A 21,366-nucleotide genomic window follows, 5' to 3' on the forward strand; every position below is an offset into this window, starting at 1 on the left:
CATTTACATTTATTGTAACTAGTTGAAAGTTATACTCATCGAAATATCAAAAGATTTTCGTTTTATCAGATATAGGATAAAATCGGTTATAAATTTACAGAGTCAGACGTTAATTTATCTCTATTGTAAAAGTGTAATTGTGCGAATGATTAAGAAATTGCCTATAATTCACTGTTAGACTGCTATTACGGTGGCTCCTTATTTTTTTGCCGTCTGTGGTATTAATTGCGCATTATTTAAGGGCAGCAATTGTCTAATAATTATCCTGGCGCTTGGAATTCTTGATAGATAGTCCTACAAATAATTTGTAGACAGTCAGTAAATAAGATAAAACGTCATGTTTTTGTTTGTAATTTATAGTTGTAACTGTAATTTGTTAGAGTAGACAGAAAGGCTTGCTTGCTTATAAGTCCCAAATGAGCTATCATGGAAATGTCTAGAGATGAATCCAAACGTTAATGCATTCAACTGCAGACTCCTTTGGGAGATACTTTTGAATTGTTTAAGAATATCATATAACAATAATGTACCAGCTATTGTCTGTTTGGTAAGATGTTGTATTTAAAAATTCATTTTACATATAAATCAAAATTTTGTATGATGACATGATAAAAAAAAATGATAAAAATCATCTAAAAAGCTTATTAACACGTTTGAAGCTTCTTAAATTAAACATCGCAATGCTATGCAAATTAGGTGTAAAAGCAACGAGAGCAATAAACTCGAAGTAAAAAGATCGAATAAAATGTTCAGTGCAGTTTTTCCTTCACTAAATTGTACAAAGCGTTGCTTTCAAACGTAAAGTGGCTTTTAACGTTGTCATCTGCCCGCTTTATACTCGACAAAGGGAAGGCTTTTACTACAATGTTTTATGCTAACACTAAAGAAATTGTTTATTAGAACATACTTTTCTTTTGGGGTTGATATTTGAGTGTTAAAAAGTTAATAAGAGGTTCATAAGGTTGTGTTTGATCAATAATATCCGACCAAACATATATAACTTAGTGGATCTAATGAAAATAAATAACTTGTTTAACATCATTCAAAGATCCTTTCATTACATTACAAAGCAAAAACTGAAATGCCATATATCGTGTTCCCATAAAGGAAATGTGCAGCGTAAGTATAAGGAAATTGCGAACCGCGCCTCCCCCGATGGCCTAGTTGCGTATGTTGATTCATTATTAGTGATGGAATTAATGCCTTCGACTTACGGCCTTTTAATTAACGACATAGATAAAACGTGTTTATTGTGCATAGTAAATGAATAATAACATGCTCAGGATTTGTAAATAGATATATAGGTGTTGGTAGGGTGCAATTTTAGGAATTAGACTTTAGGTAGATGGATGATGGCTTGTATATAGTGTAAAGTAAAACGCTTTAATTATTTGGTATTTAGTGGTTAATAGACTCAAACAAACTCAAATTATTTATGAAAATAATGAATGTCGAATAATATCAAAATCAAATATCTACAATACAAAACTTTTACTATATTTAAGTGTATGTTGATTCAATCTTCCTAATAATTTTGACATAGTGTTCAGTAATACTTTTCTAATGTATATCCAATTTCAAATCGTTATTTGTAATTTGTAGAAGCTTGGCGAGGTGTTTACAAACACCCGCATCTCAAATGGAAAGTTGGACATGTATAATTACATTTTTGTATGCGGGGAAAAATTGAAAGAAAGCAATTTTACTACCTCATGGCTTATCAGTTTACGATTTTCGTAATTTACAACTTTTAGTGGCATAGATAGTTCAGTCTAGTTGAAAATTAAAGTGCGCTGCTCATTTGTAAATAGATAGTGTCCATATACCCGCTTATTATGCCTATTATTTTGCTTGATTTAGATCGCAATTTATATCGACTATTTCTATAACTCTGATTTCTGTTTTAGGATATGACGCGACAGTCTATACCAGTGGCAACAAAAGGTAAGTCCCTTTTAATTAGATTTTCTTTAAACGTGAAAGTGCCATCTTGTTTTATTTCTATTAGGTTTCCGTTTATTTAATTGAAGTGCACGTAGCATTAACCGTTTCCGTATTTGTAACTTTACGTGCTTAGTCATTATTTGTCACCTCAAGTTCAACAGTATCTGAATGTTTGTCCTGTTTGTTTAATTTGAATTTAGTAAGTTTAGTATTACATTTAGAAACTGGGATTATATTTTGTTGATAATTTAATTCTGCCCGTACTCAATTATTTCAATCATGTTCAAACTTCAACCGTTACTTTTTATAGCTGTATTTTATCATCTCCTATTAAAGCTTAACTATAATATTATAGTTAAACTAAACAGCGAAATACAGGTCTTTTTTATAATCTCCCATTAACAATTTTTCTCCAATTGTTTGTAAAGACGTCATCGTCGTATATGAGTCATTAGCATATTATAGAGACAGAGATCTTCACCAAAGTCAAATTGTAACGGTTCTAAACAAAATCTGAAATAACAATCTGTTGCTTAAAACTTATAAGGCACTGTTGTCAGTTTTAGTTCTTTAATTTTAATCTCATGACGTGTCCGTCGTCTTTCTTTGTCTGTTCGACTGCTACTTGTTATTATAATGTGCTTCTTTTGTTGAGCTCTTGTATTGTTGTACTAATTGTTGGAGCTTGTTGCTGTTTCAATTGTAACTGTTATTTCCAGTCTTTGGTCTGATATTACTCTTGGGTTGATCTTACATTTTGGGACAGTAAAGTTCTCTAACAATAAAATAATTTGGAAAATCCAAAAGTGCACGCCTCATAATTTTTTTTTAATAAATATTTATTAATTATTATTTTTGTTTATTTAATAACAATTAAACCACATCGAATCAGACCCTGAAAAATGAAAGGGTTCTATTCCTGAGCATACTCAAGCGTAAGAGAAAAAAAAAGACTCGATTAGTAAAGTATTTCGGTCGCTATCGTGTTAACAAGAAAAAGGATCCGCACATACAGACACACGGACGTCCAAGACAGAACTTTTTTAAACTGTTTTTTAACTAGTTTAAATAACAAAAATGACATCAAAAATATCATGAACGTTAAAAATAGTGTTTTTTCTTAAGGACGCTGTCACAAATCTGCGTTACTCAAATTTAGGTATCTAACGACGTAACTTTGTTCGCGGCAATATCACGCTCACGTAAACATAGCGCATTCCATTTTATAGACCATCTTCATACTTGATATTATTTTTAATTTTTGATATTATGTATTTTTATTGAAATTGATTCCAGAAGATTACTAGGAACTTTAAAAATTCATTTTGTTACTTTTATTAGTAGGTACGATCCTAATAAGTATGTTAGTATATTCAAACAACTTAAAAAAGTGTGACTATTTTACATCATTATTTCATTGAATAATAATCTATGAATTGTATACAATATCAAAGCTTTTTAAGAAATGTAGAATTATTATCATACATATGATGTTACCGGCACTGTATTAAATCCGGCATTGTATACAATTCTTAGTAAATGTATGTTATTCCGAAAAATAGTCGGAATGAAATAAATTATAGGTATTCGTCACATAACACATTACCTAGGATACTCTTAAATCTGAACTTTTCCTACGTAGCAAACACATTTGCAAGTGTGGGTGGTTTTTGGGGTAGCTATTAACCAATATGAGATCAAAACTAAAATCCAAGATGGCGCCGACGATAATTTTACATCTTTTCGTCATGGGTGTCATTTTCAAGGTTTTGGAGTAGCTCTTAACAAATATGAGGTCAAAACTAAAATCCAAGATGGCGCCGACGAAAATTCGACTTTTTTCGTGATGGGTGTCATTTTCATGGTTTTTGGGGTAGCTATTAACGAATATGAGGTTAAAACCAAAATCCAAGATGGCGCCGACGAAAATTTGACTTTTTTCGTGATGGGTGTCATTTTCATGGTTTTTGGGGTAGCTATTAACGAATATGAGGTTAAAACCAAAATCCAAGATGGCGCCGACGAAAATTTGACATCTTTTCGTCATAGGTGTAATTTTCTTAATAATAAAGAAGTAAACTAAAATAAAATAACAAAGATGTTAACGTTTTTGTTATTCTATTTAAGCACGCTGTTTCTTTTTCCGTACAAAAAACTAAGAGATATTGCAAAAAAATTGATCATCCATCCAATTTATGACCGCGCCAACCGATGCTTAACCTCGATATTTTTATTTGTTGCTATTGGTAGCGGTAAAGGAAATAACCTCATCTCTCAAAATTTTAACTGTTTACCTATCACGTTTCATGAGATACCTGGTGACAGATAAAAACACGAAATCTTAGTAATGAGGTCCTGTCATTTTACATTTACAAATTTATATTTATTCTATGCTAATACTATTCTATGCTAATATTATGAAGCTGAAGTATCTATTTAAAAAAAAAATTTTCAGTTTGTATTAGTAAGTAGGTACAATAAAACAAACAAAACATTTTCTAATTATGTAATTTCCGATATTATTAATAATTACAATAAATCTTGGCTCCACAGTGAGCTATGAGAATATGGGGTGGGTTCAGTATTTTAGATGAAAGTAAGTAAAATAAAAATTAAATCATAAAAATCTCTATATATCATTTTTATATAAGACATGATGCAAAAATACACCAACAGTTGTACTGCTATTGAACTTTTGCTTAATTTTTGTCAGTCAACGGTCTATTGCATTTATGTGAGTTATGGTCCCTTAAATCCAAAAACCATGAAAATGACACCCATGACGAAAAGATGTAAAATTTTCGTCGGCGCCATCTTGGATTTTTAGTTTTGACCTCATATTGGTTAATATCCACCCCAAAAACCATGAAAATGACACCCATCACGGAAAGATGTAAAATTTTCGTCGGCGCCATCTTGGATTTTATTTTTGACCTCATATTGCGTAATATCCACCCCAAAAACCATGAAAATGACACCCATCACGGAAAGATGTAAAATTTTCGTCAGCGCCATCTTGGATTTTATTTTTGACCTCATATTGGTTAATAGCTACCCCAAAAACCATGAAAATGACACCCATGACGAAAAGATGTAAAATTTTCGTCGGCGCCATCTTGGATTTTAGTTTTGACCTCATATTAGTTAATAGCTACCCCAAAAACCATGAAAATGACACCCATGACGAAAAAATGTCAAATTTTCACCGGCGCCATCTTGGATTTTAGTTCTGACCTCATATTGCGTAATATCCACCCCAAAAACCATGAAAATGACACCCATCACGGAAAGATGTAAAATTTTCGTCGGCGCCATCTTGGATTTTATTTTTGACCTCATATTGGTTAATAGCTACCCCAAAAACCATGAAAATGACACCCATGACGAAAAGATGTAAAATTTTCGTCGGCGCCATCTTGGATTTTAGTTTTGACCTCATATTAGTTAATAGCTACCCCAAAAACCATGAAAATGACACCCATGACGAAAAGATGTAAAATTTTCGTCGGCGCCATCTTGGATTTTATTTTTGACCTCATATTGGTTAATAGCTACCCCAAAAACCATGAAAATGACACCCATGACGAAAAGATGGCAAATTTTCGTCGGCGCCATTTTGGATTTAAGTTTTGTCAAATTGCTTTACCCCACCAATCCGTTCAACAACCCATAAAAAAAGAGGATCTCAGTCAACATAATTTTTAAAACATAATTTTAAATTACAAATAATTGGAATATGAAACTTATACAGTTTACTCTTATAAAGTATCAAATATTTCAAATCACGAAAACGACAGTATACGCACAATAATCTTTTTCTAATTCGTTTTTATTTTTGGGACGAGGAGCGATACACCCGTCCTTCCAAGAGCGCTTCTGAGCGCGGTCTGACGACCCGCGAGAGCAAAATGTATGAAGAAATCGACAAGTATTTTTAATTTAGCTTATAATTGAAATAAAATTTTGATTTAGATACAAAAAAATTATCACAATCTATAAAGGACTATATATCCCTCAATAATTTATAGGTAAGAAGATAGATTAGGCTTTTAATTTTCTTAAAAGTGTACCGGTTTAGACCCCATTTTTTTGCATTTTACGCGATCATTGTGCTGGGAAAATCGTATTTCAGTGACAATTTTGTATGACGTCGTACAATTTTTATAAGATGATCGTAGAACTGAATATATTATCTTTAAATTAAGATATTACTTTGTTCTCACGTGTAAGTGCTTTGAGTTAAAATTGTACCGTAAAATAGCGGTTTTTGTTAAAAATCTGTTACAGCACCCTTAATATGTGTGTGTATGTATTATCTTACAAGTGCAATGTATGATACATAAAGACATTTTAAGTTTGAAAAATCAGATGTTTTGCGTGAAGTGACAGTAGTACCCACCTCAACGCTTCGCTTATGAGGCGTGCAATAGACGTGGATATTTCTGGATAGAACTGATATTCTGGAATGTATGAAAATATTGTGAATCATCTGGCAGGTAGTGATGTCATCTGTAATATTAATTGAATACGAAATGCCTTGCTGTCCAAAATGTGAACTGCAAATATTTGTTTTTCTTCCATTCATGTTGATAAAAATTTTAATTTTCGGTATATTCATCTATGTAAACTCTGCATTATGTGTCTGCTAAGAGTTTAGAAATTTCAATGTTACGTAGAATAATCAGAGCAGAATCAATTAAAACTTATTTTTCATTCATTACATTCATTCGAAGTTACGGCGGAGGGTGCCGAAAGCCTTGTAAATCATAAAAGTTCATTAAGACGATACACAAAAAAAAATCTACTGCTTGGCGGGCGGAGTCAAATAGCTCGCTATCGCGAACGCGGGGTGTGCGCGAAGTCATTCTTGCAAACTCGCCGCGCTGCCGCTGGCCGACTCGGGACAAACATGTATGGAGTCGTCATACAGTTATAATATTCTTATACATATATTTAATTTTTGATTTATTGGTTTTATTTTCTTGCTTATAAACAAATAATCTTCTTTTTAACAACTACTTAGACATTATTAATAATAATATTTCGTAATGTTTACTTTATTACAAAATAATACAGGTTATAAATAATCTTTAAAATAACAAAAAATATTGTTACTCTGAAAAAATGAAATGGTACTCAATAACGCGGACTACTGAATGGATTTAGATAGAATTTGATGCTGACGTAGATATTACGTCATGCCCAGAAATGAAAGGTAATATTTCTGAAAGAAGTTATAAACCCTAATTCTTCTCAGTCAAAATCAAGAGTGGAAGATATCACTAATACAGTAAAACTGATGCGAAACTTTGGATGTTAATTTGTATATTTTTTTGTTAGTTGTTACTTAATCACGTCAAGACTACATTACCAATTTTGATAAAATATAGCTAATTGCCTGGATTTACACATAGGATACTTTTTATCCGAACTGAACACTTCTGTGGGATAAGACAGGATTCACGATATAATCTAATTCCACGCGGGCAAAGCCGCGGTCGGAATGATATTTTTTTAAATAAAAAAATTGTTTTAAAAAAACACAAAATATATTGACGCATGTATTTATTTTTTGCACTCTATTATAATTGTAATTATTCATTACAAATAATCAAAATAAAATAGCCAGAACAAAGTTAGGCCCTGGTAGGGTAGGTAGGCAGGTACAGCAATGTGAGACGAACACTGGCTTATTTATACCAATAATAATGTATTATAAACATTAAATTAAGTTTACTTTCTAACGACAAAAATACATAATATTAGCTAATGTGAAAGCGAATCAACCAATCATCCCACAAAAATGAAATGTGCACACAAATATTCATCCAAATCGGTTCATGTCATTAGGAGGAGTGACTGCAGCGCCATCTTCCGGGCCCAATTGTGTTTCCAGATCACCCAGGAACTCAATTTAATATACTTACACAAAATTTTTCGAAATGAAAACTCACATTACTATGTAAATATGAATATAAACCTGTTTTATTACTAAGCAATTTCCCGCACAGGTGTAGTAAGTATAAATGAAATAAATATCAACATCAAATTCTTTATACAACATACTTATCTACCACCTTCTAAGAAATGTAATTCTTGAAATTATTTCGTATTTTTTTTAAATATAATACTACTCCAATGAGCTCCTGTTCCATATTATGTCCGCCATACTTCCACTAAGTTCACCATGATTTTTTATTTCTTTGCACTTTGTTGCTTTTTGCTAAAAATGGAATCATGCGATAAAACCAGTAGAGCTTTGATAACATACATTTTTGACTGAATAAAGGTACTTACGAAGGAGTGGATTCACATTGTGAACAATCAGTGGGTTTATTTTCCTTCTGGATTCCGGATTTCTGAACAGATTATTTATGCTATAAATGAAAAAATCTTACACATTCGTTATGTACTTAAAACAGGGGTACATATCAAACATCGTCTATAATACAATTATCATCAAATTTAAAATAAAACCAACTTACTTCATTAATTTGTTCCAATTGTAAGCATTCTTTTTCCTCCAACCTTTATGTTTCTTCTTCTTATTTTCTTTATTGTCCCCATTTGTCTCATTTTGTCTTATCGTGTTGTCACCCTTTTTTACGATTGCGCGAGCGACACAAGTTCCCCGTGTGACGGCCGTAGCGGGAATGACTCGTGCAGCGATCGGGGTAGGAAGGTACAGGGCGGCTCTCGCTATATTGGCTGGTCGCGCGCTAATTTCAAGTATTTCTTGTTAATTTCAAAACCATCGCATATTTCAAAATTCTAACACGGTAGACGTATAGGTTGTATATTTTATAGTTAATATCCAAAAAGTCGTAACTTTACATTTGTTATTTTGAAGATGCCAGAGATTAAAAAAAAATAACAATGATAACTTTGTATTTTTTTTCTATCGAGAAAATATCATGGAATCATGTTTCTAAAACGGTAGACGTATTGTGTTACTATTGAACTTTCTTGTCAAGAATTTTCATCACGACAACTTTAATAATATAAAAATTACGAAGGTTTGAAAAGGGCCGTAAATGTTAGAAAAATTAATTCATCACCTTAAACATACAAATGCAATTTCCGAAATCAGGGCACTAAGCCATCGATTCTCTGGTTACAGACACGCAAGCATTATTCGTCCTTATCTAATATTCAGTATAAGAAAGGGATGAGTGGAGACAGACGTTTGTCGGAAGTCTGCAATTCGCACGTTGTAGTGATGGAGGTCAACGGTCCCGTGTCATTTGCTTGATAAAAAAACTGGTGATAGTGTTTTGTTGTAGATGTGTACACATGTCCGAACTTGTTTGAATTTAATTTGTATAATTGGCTGTGCCTGGTATTGAATTAATTTACAATTGATTGTGACCGTATTTTATACCTTCTATAGATTATTTAACTGTATATAATCACCAATTATCATTGTTTTATTCTTCAATGTTTACCCTTTTTTTTAATTGGGAGAAAAGACATAGAATTCAATGCTCGAGTACTCAATTAAATTATGAAGGTGGGTCTAATATTTGAAAGTGTAGCGATTTACGTGACTATTACCAATCATTGGGATAAATGCATTGCACTCATTAAATGTTTTGCGCGAAGTGACAGTAGTACCCACCTCAACGCTTCGCTTATGAGGCGTGCAATATAAATCGGTTTTAAAGTAAGTAGTAATAAAGACACGAGTGCAACGCTCTGTTGCGTGTCGTGACATGACATGTAGACGATAATCACTTGGATATTATCGCAACTATTCCGTTTTGATGCTATGTGTGAATAGAAAACGTAAGCTGTAGGTATGATGATAGGGTTTGAATGTTTTGTCAATAAATTGTACTTTGTATCAATAGAACAGGAAATGAGTGCAATAAATGGTAATCGTCCTCCATTGGTATGAAATATGCGATCCTTGAGACCTTAGTTCCTTCGAACGATTAGAAGTATGTCCATTCCTTGAAATTGAACTACCTACCAACATAATATGTATCAAAAATGAATTTGTGAAAGTTTCCAATGTACGATCAATTAAATGCAACTGATTGATGCGTTTTATTATTACCGTTATTCTGATTGATTTACCAATTTACGAACACCGATATTGCCTTTCTATTTCTACGTTAATGTTAGTCTGAATCTTATATTTGACTGGGTTAGTCAAAATTCGTTGATCTCCTGTTACTAACAATGAATACAACATATCTACAAGACAAAATGTGTGTCTCGGGATAATTCGCATAGCTTTTTACTGCCGCGTTTCAAATGCTTGATAGCATTGCGTAAGCGTCGACTTTGGCAACTGTCTTGTATCGCTCGCCCTCATTATGATTGTGTCCCACATTGCGATGCTGGTACTATGTAAATTAAATGCTCTTAGCTCTGAGCATATACATTTAGTGGATGGAATACAGTTAATGGAGACATTGTTAAGATTATATGGGAAGTTTGGTTTGGTTGGTTTAGAGGACGCGTTTAGATTTACATTTTAAGATGTGTTATTGCATCTTCGATTTGACTCTCAAATAAAATATGCGCTTCTGCTATTTATTTATGACATGAAGCTTAGTGGTAAGATGATGTAAGTTTACGGTAAACTTAATATGAACAAAAACGGTTTGGATTTCTTGGGAGCTTTTAACCGATCAATAAAGTCGATGTATGTTTGTAGCATGCTAGACTTTTTGCAAAGCTATCTATTTTCTCAAACAATTTGTCTAATTTATCATTTGAATATATTCAAATTTCAAAAGGAACTAGTCGCGTATAAATTGTGCACTTCCTTAAAGTTTTTGTGGCGATCGTTGGTCTCGCATCCTGCCGGGGTCACGGTCAAACGGTGTTAATATAATGCAATCTTGACATTGTATGTGCGAAGGCCGCGACTTTTTGTTACGTGTGATAATTCTTTGAATAGAAAGCTTTTATGGAGCTTTTTTGTTGACTTTGGTTAAATCAAAGTGAGATTAAATGCATTGCGGTATGCGTCAATATAAGTGCGACATTTATTGTATGCAATGTTAAAATATGATGACTAAGGATCCAAAAGTAACAGACTTTTGGATCCTTAGTCCTTACGCAATTGATTATAGCGGAACTGGGATAATTTGTAGCAATTCGATAAGCTGATCTCATAACAATAGAAAGTCTGTCGTATAATTCAATCCGATAAAAATCCACAATATCAAGATTTTGGACCTATACATTCTAAAAGAAAATAATATAGGGGGTATTCGGTCTAAAAATTTTTAAAGATAATAAATAGTTACTGGGGTTTTTGGTAGAAAGATTTGTTCATCAAGATACACAATGGAACAAATTTTTAGGAAAAAATCTTGAATTTCTGCCTAGTTTAATGTCTAAATTTGGTTATACCCCTAAGATAGTGTAATTTTGTTTCTGTCTTCATGAGTAACTCAGACAAATAATCATAATATTCATACTTGTTTCTAGCTCTTTTTGTCTTAATCACTCCACACGATCTAGTCGTATCCTCAGTTTTGGAGACCACATTTGTAGAGTTTATGACCACAGCTTCTAAAAATTTTACGAGCTTATGAACAACTATGAAACTTCTAGTTTGGATGTGTGACTACTGACTATAATTCCATTTAAGTTTCTATTGTTCATTGTTTATCCTAATATGTAGCAATTTGCAATGTGCTACTGTTTTTTAGAATTGAGTCATGGAATAATTTTTAGAAGAACAATATGTTTCTGAATAAAAATTCGGCCTTCGCTTTGCAACGAGCTTTTGCACACCACTTAGGTCCGCGTTTTTAAAGACCGCGCTGTTGCCCAAAACGATTTAATTTTTAAAGATGGCAATTTTAGCTTCTATTTGAAATATATTTTAAATGGAGCAAAATTAATTTTACCAAGTCTAAATGATTTCAAAGAGCTTTCTCTCATATCTATTAATGGTATTACAAATACATAAAACACGCTACGAATTGAGAGCCTCTACTTTTTTCAATAAAAGCCTTTTGACTGCTTACAAAGTTATAAAATCCAAATAAAATGAACGAATTATTTCGTTGTTAAATATACATATAATCATTATTAGCCTATTATAGTTGTTTATATTGTGTACTAGCGGTCCGCCCCGGCTTCGCCCGTGGTACATATTTACGTTTTCTCTACATAAAAACCATCCTCGTACTTCAAGGAATATAATAAAAAAAGAATTATCGAAATCGGTTCAGCCGTTCTCGAGTTATGCGCTTACCAACACATTTTGCGATTCATTTTTATATATTGTGTATATGATTTAATATTGATTCGATTATTTCGAGCCAGTGTTTCTACAAAAATATGATGAGCTTACAACGCGAGGGCAACGGCCGTCTAGGCTTTGAGCTTTCATCGTTAATTATTGTACCTACCTACTATGGAGGTGGTAGGTGCTTTACGACGGTTTCTTATCGATATAGGTATCCTGGTATAAAGAAAGATAATACATATAATATTTTATGAATTGTTTTGATCGGTAGGAATGATGGACACAAATTATATGAACGTCACAGTATTAAAGCTAAAAAGCTAAAATCTAATAAAAGGAAGACCAAGAAAGTAACTTAGGTATCTAATAAAAACGTTGTACCAACTGCGTGTCATATAGGTATGATTCATTTTCACAATAGACAATATTATATCGACTTTATACATCTTTAATAATTCACATAAAGTTCGTGAGGTTAAAGCGAGGTACGTTGCCCTCTTTCAGCGTAATGAAGTCTTTGGGAATTCATTGTTCATTTTTAAATGCTTCTATAGATTTTTTTAATTTTTCTTTTTAAAGGTCTAGTAAAATATTTCTCTGACTTATCAAAAACATCTGTAGACTTGAGATTTATTTAATAACATAGAGGACGTTCAATTATTGTAAAACTAATTATTATTATTAATATTGTTGCCAAGCAGAATAAATAAAGTGAAAATAAAATTTTATTGATATTATGAAGTTGACACACATATCACAGAAGTTACACGTGTGTTCAGCTATTACCTAAGTGCTAAATGCATATCACGTCAACGCGACTGCACTAGTGGCTCCGTTATCAATGACCTTTCTGCAACTCCCGCCGTATCAACCCCAACAGTCCCTGGGGTGGTGGCGAGCACGCATGTCCTTATTAAAATACCATTATAGCGTGAATACCAGAGGGTGGTCAGCGCCTGTGAGCCTATAAGTGTAGGCTGCCGGGGCGCTCTCGGGCAGTGCGCGGACGGCCGCGTGCCATACCACCGCCTGGTACGGATGCCTCCATGAACACCTGAATACCTAGTGGGGCGAACCTGACCTTAGATTAAATATACCGCTATCTGTAAAAATATGCCAGCGTTGTACCAAAAATGTCCCACCCAGCGACGGGCAAATGTAGGACGTAAGTTACAGTGATACAATTGGGTGTAATGTGCATTCTATTCAGTGGTGGTGGTTCTCTTTTGTGGATTATGATTAATGTGTTATTGCAATTTATGTGAGCACTGATCGGGTTCGGCGATAGTGGTCTCTATGTGATTGTAATAGAAATGGTTTTTGTGTGCCAAAATGGAACGGATTTATTGGTGAATACTTTATGTAGTTTTGATCGAATGAAGTATTACGAATTTAATTACGATTGAGTCAATATTGTAACAAATATTTTTGTACTACATACTCAATATACGTTTACATATTTATTTGAATGGGGTTCTCATACTCGTGTTTTCTTTTTAAATGGGCTAAGGCTTCTATTAATACATTTCACTATAATATTCATAATATTCATTGCTGCATATGATGACTTGCTGTATAATTTGTCAGTTCATTAAGTAGTTATTACTACTAGGTAATGAACGGCGCCGCATTTACTTCGCTCGCTTTTGAATGATTAATTGTTGGTTCCGGCAAAATGAGTTGTAAATATGGACAATATGAAGGCAGTATAAAAATGGGAAAAGCTTTTTCAATTTGTTTGGCAAACGCTATGAAAAGCTCAGCTTTTTTTCCTCAGGTATAGCGTCACTTTTAAAACTCAGAAGTAAAAATTTACACAAAATCTAAAAAATTGAAAAATCTATACAATTCATCAATTTCTTAGTCACAATATACCTACCTTGATTGATATTAAAAAAAGACAAGTTTTCTAAAAGTAGGAATTGCTCGGTCGAATTTTGTCAATCCAAATATTGTGATGCATATCACTTTAGCGCCGTTTTAGTCCCGAAATGACATCAAGCCACCCACGTGTTCCAGCAAAACACTGGTGATTATTTATCGCGTTGTAAAGATGCGAGTACGACGCTCCTCCGTGATTCAGGCTGTCGCCGGGTGCGTGGGCGCATGCTAACGACCTGCGAATTCACACGGTTATCCTACTGTATCTAGTTGTTTTTTAGGGTAAGGAGATATGATAGAACAAACATATTGAAAAAGTTTTAGATGATCCGTTTTGTAGTGGATGACCGCAGAATCTATACATATAATAAATCTGTAGAAGGGTCAATTCTGTACATTGAAAATATTGAAAAAATAAATACCAGGGGGTGTTACTGGATCGACACCAAACCCAAATATGTGATTAAATAAATTTTTTGTCTGTCTGTCTGTCTTTCTGTCTGTCTGTCTGTATGTATGTGAAGGCACCACGTAAAAACTCACGGTTCGATTTCGATGAAACTTGGTATAATTATATCTTTTTATCCCGGAAAAATACGTAGAAAAAAAATAAATCTTAATTTTTCTTAATTTTTCCGCGCGGACGGAGTCGCGGGCGGAAGCTAGTAGGAAATAAAAATGGAAAGGTTTTCCGGAAGTGGTCGTAATTGTTTCATGTATAATATTACAAAGCGCTTTATAAACAAGAATATTTGAATTTAATAATTAATTGATAATATTTATAGATTGTTATTAGGGTAAACATCGAAAATATTATGTAATTCTGAAAGGGATAGACACTGAGACGAATTAAGCTCGGTCAGCAAATGCGGAAAATTAACCATATCTCTTCTCATCAATTATAATATTAGAAAAAGCATAAATAAACAAGATTGGGCACGCTACGTTTAGAGGTGTTAATCGCTCGGTCGCATGAAGGAGTCACGTAGATGGGTCGAGTGAAATCTATTGAAAATATCGGACATTTACTGTTTGGATTCGATTACATGGACGTTACGCGGCTTTGAAATGTTTTTTCGGAAGCGATGGGAGAGCTTTGCTTCGTTGTCAACTCGATTAGAAATGCCCAAGTGAATGGATATTGGATAGGTTTGGTGGTCTATGCAGCTTAAAGAAGCATCAAAGTGATTAAGAAATGTTATTTGGATTTATTTTTTCCTCTTCGTATATATCGACATTAATTTGATAGAACAGTTTCTTCATTGCTATTGATCCATGGTCCATCATCATGATTGTAGAAGTAGAATGTATGTAGTGAAACACAGATTCTCAAAAAAGTTTTGGTTTTGGTGACACATCCCAAATGTATATTATATTTTGTCCTTACCCGCTCGTGTAGCATATATGTACTTACTTGCATTCCTTAATTTAAAAAAAATATCCTGAAAACTTCTAAGAAGCCAAATTATCGACTTCAATAAATCCGTTTGCGTAGGCTCGTGCTACAATTTATCAAGTGTTGCTTGTAGCTCGGCCGTGTTCTCGGAGTGCGATATCTAAGTTTACGCTACATGCCCTCTCTAATGCATCAGACAGTCGAGTAAATAGGTTGCCTCGCAACTCGCTACGTAGCACGTACATTGATGGGTGAGCTTGTGATCCTTTGAAAATATTGCTATGATGTAGTTTCACGCTAACGTCGCGTTAAGGAAATTTGAACTTTATTGACTTGGATAGGGAACGTTTATAAAGTTGGAAGTTTTCGTATGTGAATTAAAAGGGTGAATTCAAGTAAATATAAGTAGTGCTCTGTCGTGTTTTGATAACTTTTAAGATTTCAAATCTAGATTATTTTACATTTAAAATTCACAATTTCCGCAAAGTATTTGACCTTAGAATTTCGACGGCAAACGTATGATGAACTTGTAACACTTTACTACTTATCTAAGATGCTCGCGTTATTTTAAAATTTGCATTTTGATATCATTGCAAGCAAATATGCCACATATTTGCTTAATTCGTGCATTCAAGGTTGTTGCGAAGGTAATTACTGTGAAAATATGTTTTAATATAATTACTTTTGGAATTTATAATCTTACTTGATTCTCCTTTAAATAAAGAAAATATTGAATAGATTTAAAATAAAAAGTATGTTCGTGGATAATAATAAAGATCAATACAAAAAAATTGCAATCACCTTAAAAATATTGCTATTTTGATAGCCAACTTGATAAGTTTTGGTGTAATTATAATATTTATAATTTTTGAGATTATTCAGTAATATTTTCACAACACTAAAAAATACATCAGGCTTTATAAGTTACAGAGCGTGCCAAAAACATAAAACAGGCGCATTACGATGAGAATAGCTCAATCGATTTCCTGTAAATAAAAAGCTGACATTTAATATTTCGTCATATCCGATACTAAACTACGATTATTATCAATTAATGAATGAGTGCAAACTTATAAATTTATATCAACAAAAACTGGTTGTGCGCGTTGCCTGTACTAGAATGATAGTTATAGCTAAGTGCTAACCAGTTCAATGAAACCCGTTACTACGATACATGGATCAGACTAGACCGAGGCAACCCATCATAATATCGATCCACGTTTTGACGTCATCGCTACATTTTTCATTGCCCCACAAAAGCCGGGCTCGTGTCACGCCGGGCGGCAATTATTATCCAATTTCAGTCATTTGTCCATCTATTAAACAATTGCTACAAATTGATCCGTTAGGTTTGTTTTTAGATTAGTCGCTGTTTTTCTTCAGTGGCGTGTCGTTTTTGTGCGATGTCTATCGTACCAACATAACAAAAAATCACTCATATTTTCGACGATTAGGTATTTGCTCCAGTTGCCTCTGAATCTGATACAGAGTGATAATGAAAAAGTTTGGTTTGTGAAGACAAAATTAGCAAGAATTCTTTATCATTATGGCAATGTTTTAATCCATATTTATTTATGGTAATTTCTTGTCATGCAAGGCCCTTTTAGATATGAACGGCATATTTTCAGGTAATACATCTGACATGTAATATTGCCTTGCCACGACCGTGCCTGTGCGTCATGGTTCATTGCCTTGACGGATAGTATTCCTAATATGGCGGCTCAGGCGCAGGATTGCCTTGCGCCAACGCATTAACTGCCACTACGAATCAGTCTGCTACCAGAACACATGCTCAATTGATACATTGCTCTGAGATTAGAAATTAATTTCGAATAGAACAGCCAAAGATGGTATAAACCAGAATTAAGAGACTGAAAAGTTTTGCCAAATGTGTTGTTCGTGGTTGTATTGCCGCCGTCGTGTCGCCGACTCGGCCGAGGCCAGCACTCCTCTAGAAGCCTTTGAGAAGAAGGCCAAGCCTTCTGAAGAGCCGCAGGATGAAGAAAAGCCGAAGTCACGTAAGACTTTGTCGGCTGATTATGCACTCATTATAGTTAGAGCTTCTCGCACACTTTACGTTGCATTGTTTTAACTACTATAATGATGTTAAGTAATCGACCTACTTCTAGCCTGCGCTGTCGTCCGTAAATAAGTTTTTGCATTTTTTTGTTTAGTTTTGAGTTCAAGATTAGTTGGGCCGTTAATGACCACAGCTAATTAGCGTTTTAAAACATTATGGCACTTTCACAGTTACTATACGTAATGCGTAATAAGATTGTTATAAATTTCATGGTAATTTTTTTGTATTAGTATCTTATTACATGTAATATTGGGAACTTTATTTACATTGTTCAAAATGTTTGTACTATGTTTGTTTACACAATATAATTAAGAACTATCATGATGTAATACAAGCTTTACTGAATCACATCAATCAATCTTAAATTTCGTAAAGCTCTTCTAAACAAACCAAAGGTAACACTATTACAACATGCAGAACTAATCCACCTTCCAGCGCCGACCAGAGTCACCCGCAACAATCAGATGCGGGTGTCGAACGTGGGCGGCGCGTACACGAACGGGCACGGCGGCGACACGACGGGGCGGCGCGGGGCGGAGAACGTGCCGCCACCGCAGCCGACGCCGCAGCCGACGCCGCAGCCGCAGCTGCAGCAGACCAACAGGGTCACACAGCAGGTGAGGATTGACTTCTATTCCATAAAAACCGACGGGTTATAGCCTAGGAGCTTTCTAGTTGGTTCCGAACGTCAAAAAACGTTAGCCGAATCGACGTAAAGTAATTTCGTGTATTTACTGAGTTAGATATAAAGTATCCCTACTAAAAGAGGAGTAAAATAGTTTAAATGTCTATCATGGAAATATTCTCTATGTTTTGTCAAAGTCTTTACGTCTATAGAACAATGTTAATCTTTCTAAACACTTGCTTTTTTTCCTTAGTCAAACTGAACTCCAACATAAACCTTTTTATAGAGATTCAGACACTTTTCCAATCCTTTAATACCTACCTATACCATCCTTTGTCCATTCCTTTCCTTTCCAGCCTACATCTGGCGGTCGGTCTCGATCTGGTAGTACACCGAGCGCCGCCTCTGTAGTGCACAATAATCCATATTCGAATACTTCACGAAGGATGCAACACATAAAAGAGGCAAAGAGAGATATTAAAGAGGTTGCTAATAAGTAATAATAATCGATTTAGTGGTCCTTCGAGTCGGATAGATTAGTAAATTTGAATTGAATAGGCGTAAACTAGTATTTGACTAACTACTAAGATTGAAATTGGGTACTTTGTTAACAAATGATTTATTATAGAATGTATTTTAGTTTGTAAATAGTGATAGAGGTACAAAACCATCCTTAATTATATTTTGATAATCAAATGTTTTTAGTTACGTTATTTTATCATTTAAGCAATTCAAATTTTTCATAGTCAATAATATATTGTGTAAAATAATATTGTAGTATGTTCAATGTTATCATTAAACGAAGATATATAGAAACGTATTCCGAATCGTTATTCATAACTATAATTTATAGCCAGTTTCAATCCCTCTGCATGTGTTCTGTTACCTTTTTTTTGTCACTTTAAATTACAAATATCTTATTGAAATAAACGTCAAAAACTGTTAAAGCAAGTCGTGTATCCAGCCCAATGTTGTTTCCATTCGCAGTTCAACCCGCCAGTGTCGTCAGCGCGGCCGGCGGCCGTAGCGAGCACGGTGTCGGTGCCGCACGCGGTCGCGTCGGGCGCGGTGCGGCGCTCCAACGTGGTGAAGGAGGTGGAGCGGCTCAAGGAGAACCGCGAGAAGCGGCGCCAGCGACAGGCCGAGCTGAAGGAGGAGAAGGTACCGTGTGCTGTGGGGATAAGGTCGCTTTTGTGTTCTATAGAAGAAGATGTGTTGGAAAACTTTGTTTTGGAAAAGTGATTTGAAGCACTGCTTGTGGATTACCGGAAAGTAACGGCAGGGGAGATCTTATTATGCGAAACCATCCTTTTTAAACAACAATAAGCAAACTTATTTCAAACCAATCAGAATGATTTTGCAATTAATTAGAGAATTTATGTTATTAGCTTTGTATTCTTTTTTAGTAGTCTTTTTTATCATAATTTATAACGTATTCTTAAAATTTAGACTTCCAATTGTATGTACGCCCCTATGTATAAGACGATCATCGTAATTACTTTTAGTCAAAATTCTTTTTTTCCTATACAAGGAGGCACTAATGAACATGGACCCGGGCAACCCGAACTGGGAGTTCCTGGCGATGATACGCGAGTACCAGAGCAGCATCGAGTTCCGGCCGCTGGTCGGCAACGAGCCGGTGGAGGACCACCAGATCACCGTCTGCGTGAGGAAGCGCCCGCTCAACAAAAAGGAGATCTCCAAGAAGGAGGTGCGTATACGGTGCTCAGAAAAAAAAATTGGTCATGTAGACTTGCAAACGTGTATTGCTTTAAATAATAGTGTTGAAATTTGTTGATTCGACGAAGTTGTTAATCCGATACGGAAAAGACATAAAATAATTTTATATTGAAGAGAATTGATTCAATTTTTTTTGGATTTTTTAGTTTCAATATGCTTTACATTGTGGTCCTTCAAGCCGGATTTGCTATGAAATACACCGACTTAAGTTAATTTCATTCACGTTAAATGAATTGAATTGAAACCTGCAGGTGGACGTGATCAGTGTGCCGACGAAAGATCAAATGATAGTCCACGAGCCGAAGAACAAAGTGGACCTCACAAAGTATCTAGAGAATCAGAAGTTCCGCTTCGACTACGCTTTCGACGACTCTTGCACTAACGAGGTTGTTTACAAGTAAGCGGTTTTCATATTCAAACATTTTGATATCTTTTAGAATGAAGTCAATAAATAATTACTATTTCACCAGCTTTAACTTTTATTTTAAAGGTAATAACTGTGTCAATCAATGTCGAATGTATCTCTATGCTTAAAAAATGTAAATGGTCTAAGTATTCTTTAGCAAGCTTATAACATAGCAAAACATTTTATAGTGAAAGTGAGTGGGTTGTAGCAAATTTTGGTTTAAAATATTTGCGTAAAAAGCTATATAAAAGTAATGGAGTATGATAAAAGTTGAAATGTGCTTATTAAGAATTGATAACAAATTTTTCAAAATCAAATCAATTTATTTCAAGATTTAAAATTGTATTTATCTGTATTCCAGATACACAGCAAAGCCGTTAGTGCAGACGATATTCGAGGGCGGCATGGCCACGTGCTTCGCGTACGGACAAACTGGGTCAGGCAAGACGCATACTATGGGGGGAGATTTTCAGGTGCGTAGCTGTTTGTCTATGTTCACCAATACATTTGGTATATGTGTAAAATGTGAAGCAGAATGTATTAAAAGCTATTTAGAAAAATTTCTAGACGTTCAGGAATAGTTGTGAAGTAATAAAAGAGTATTTAATAAATTATTTTTTATAAAATAAATGAACAATCATGAAGTTATTTTCTACAAAATGTATGAAACAATCATCAAGAGAATTTTATCTTTTATTCTTATTTTAATAACTAAAACATTCATTCATTTTTCATTCATTCATTCAAAAACATTTATTTATTCAACTACACCTTCCTTCTGAAGCACCATTAAATCTTCAAAATACATAATTTAATAAGTACCTACCACCGAAAAGTTATTAAATACGAAACCAAAAGAAATTGAAGAACAAAAGTATAAAAATAACACAAAATATTGTGTTACTAACTGCTGTGTAACTGTATATTTGCACGATCAGGGTAAGATGCAAGACTGCAAGAAGGGCATATACGCGATGGCGGCGCGCGACGTGTTCGCGTACCACAAGTCGCCCAAGTACAAGCCGCTCAACCTCATCGTGTCCGCTTCCTTCTTCGAAATATACTCCGGGAAGGTATG

At 34.3% G+C, this 21,366-nt stretch overlaps 1 protein-coding gene and 1 long non-coding RNA gene across 6 annotated transcripts in view; one reads left to right on the forward strand and one right to left on the reverse strand.

The window, feature by feature from the left end:
* The window catches only part of Klp10A (kinesin-like protein 10A), a 51,837-nt gene that overhangs the window by 23,234 nt on the left and 7,237 nt on the right, over positions 1–21,366 (forward strand). For 4 of the 5 annotated variants that reach the window (XM_089696866.1, XM_089696867.1, XM_089696868.1 and 1 more), the window contains 7 exons: positions 1,908–1,944; positions 17,953–18,134; positions 19,130–19,303; positions 19,674–19,853; positions 20,134–20,279; positions 20,650–20,761; positions 21,227–21,361. In XM_089696866.1, the coding sequence (XP_089552992.1) occupies positions 1,908–1,944; positions 17,953–18,134; positions 19,130–19,303; positions 19,674–19,853; positions 20,134–20,279; positions 20,650–20,761; positions 21,227–21,361 (966 nt within the window). Of the gene's footprint in view, positions 1–1,907; positions 1,945–13,171; positions 13,326–17,952; positions 18,135–19,129; positions 19,304–19,673; positions 19,854–20,133; positions 20,280–20,649; positions 20,762–21,226; positions 21,362–21,366 lie in introns of those variants that run through there. The other variant, XM_089696871.1, reaches the window with a different exon arrangement.
* LOC149488109 (uncharacterized) lies at positions 6,945–9,004 on the reverse strand. Its single transcript, XR_016315809.1, has 3 exons — positions 8,430–9,004; positions 8,242–8,303; positions 6,945–8,167 (listed from the first exon to the last, which is right to left on the reverse strand). It is a non-coding gene; the product is annotated as an uncharacterized LOC149488109 (long non-coding RNA).

This window comes from Colias philodice, chromosome 6 (assembly GCF_061535455.1).
Source record: "Colias philodice isolate Cphi_HAF_F1 chromosome 6, ilColPhil1 Martin Lab GWU primary, whole genome shotgun sequence".
Classification (NCBI taxonomy): domain Eukaryota; kingdom Metazoa; phylum Arthropoda; class Insecta; order Lepidoptera; family Pieridae; genus Colias; species Colias philodice.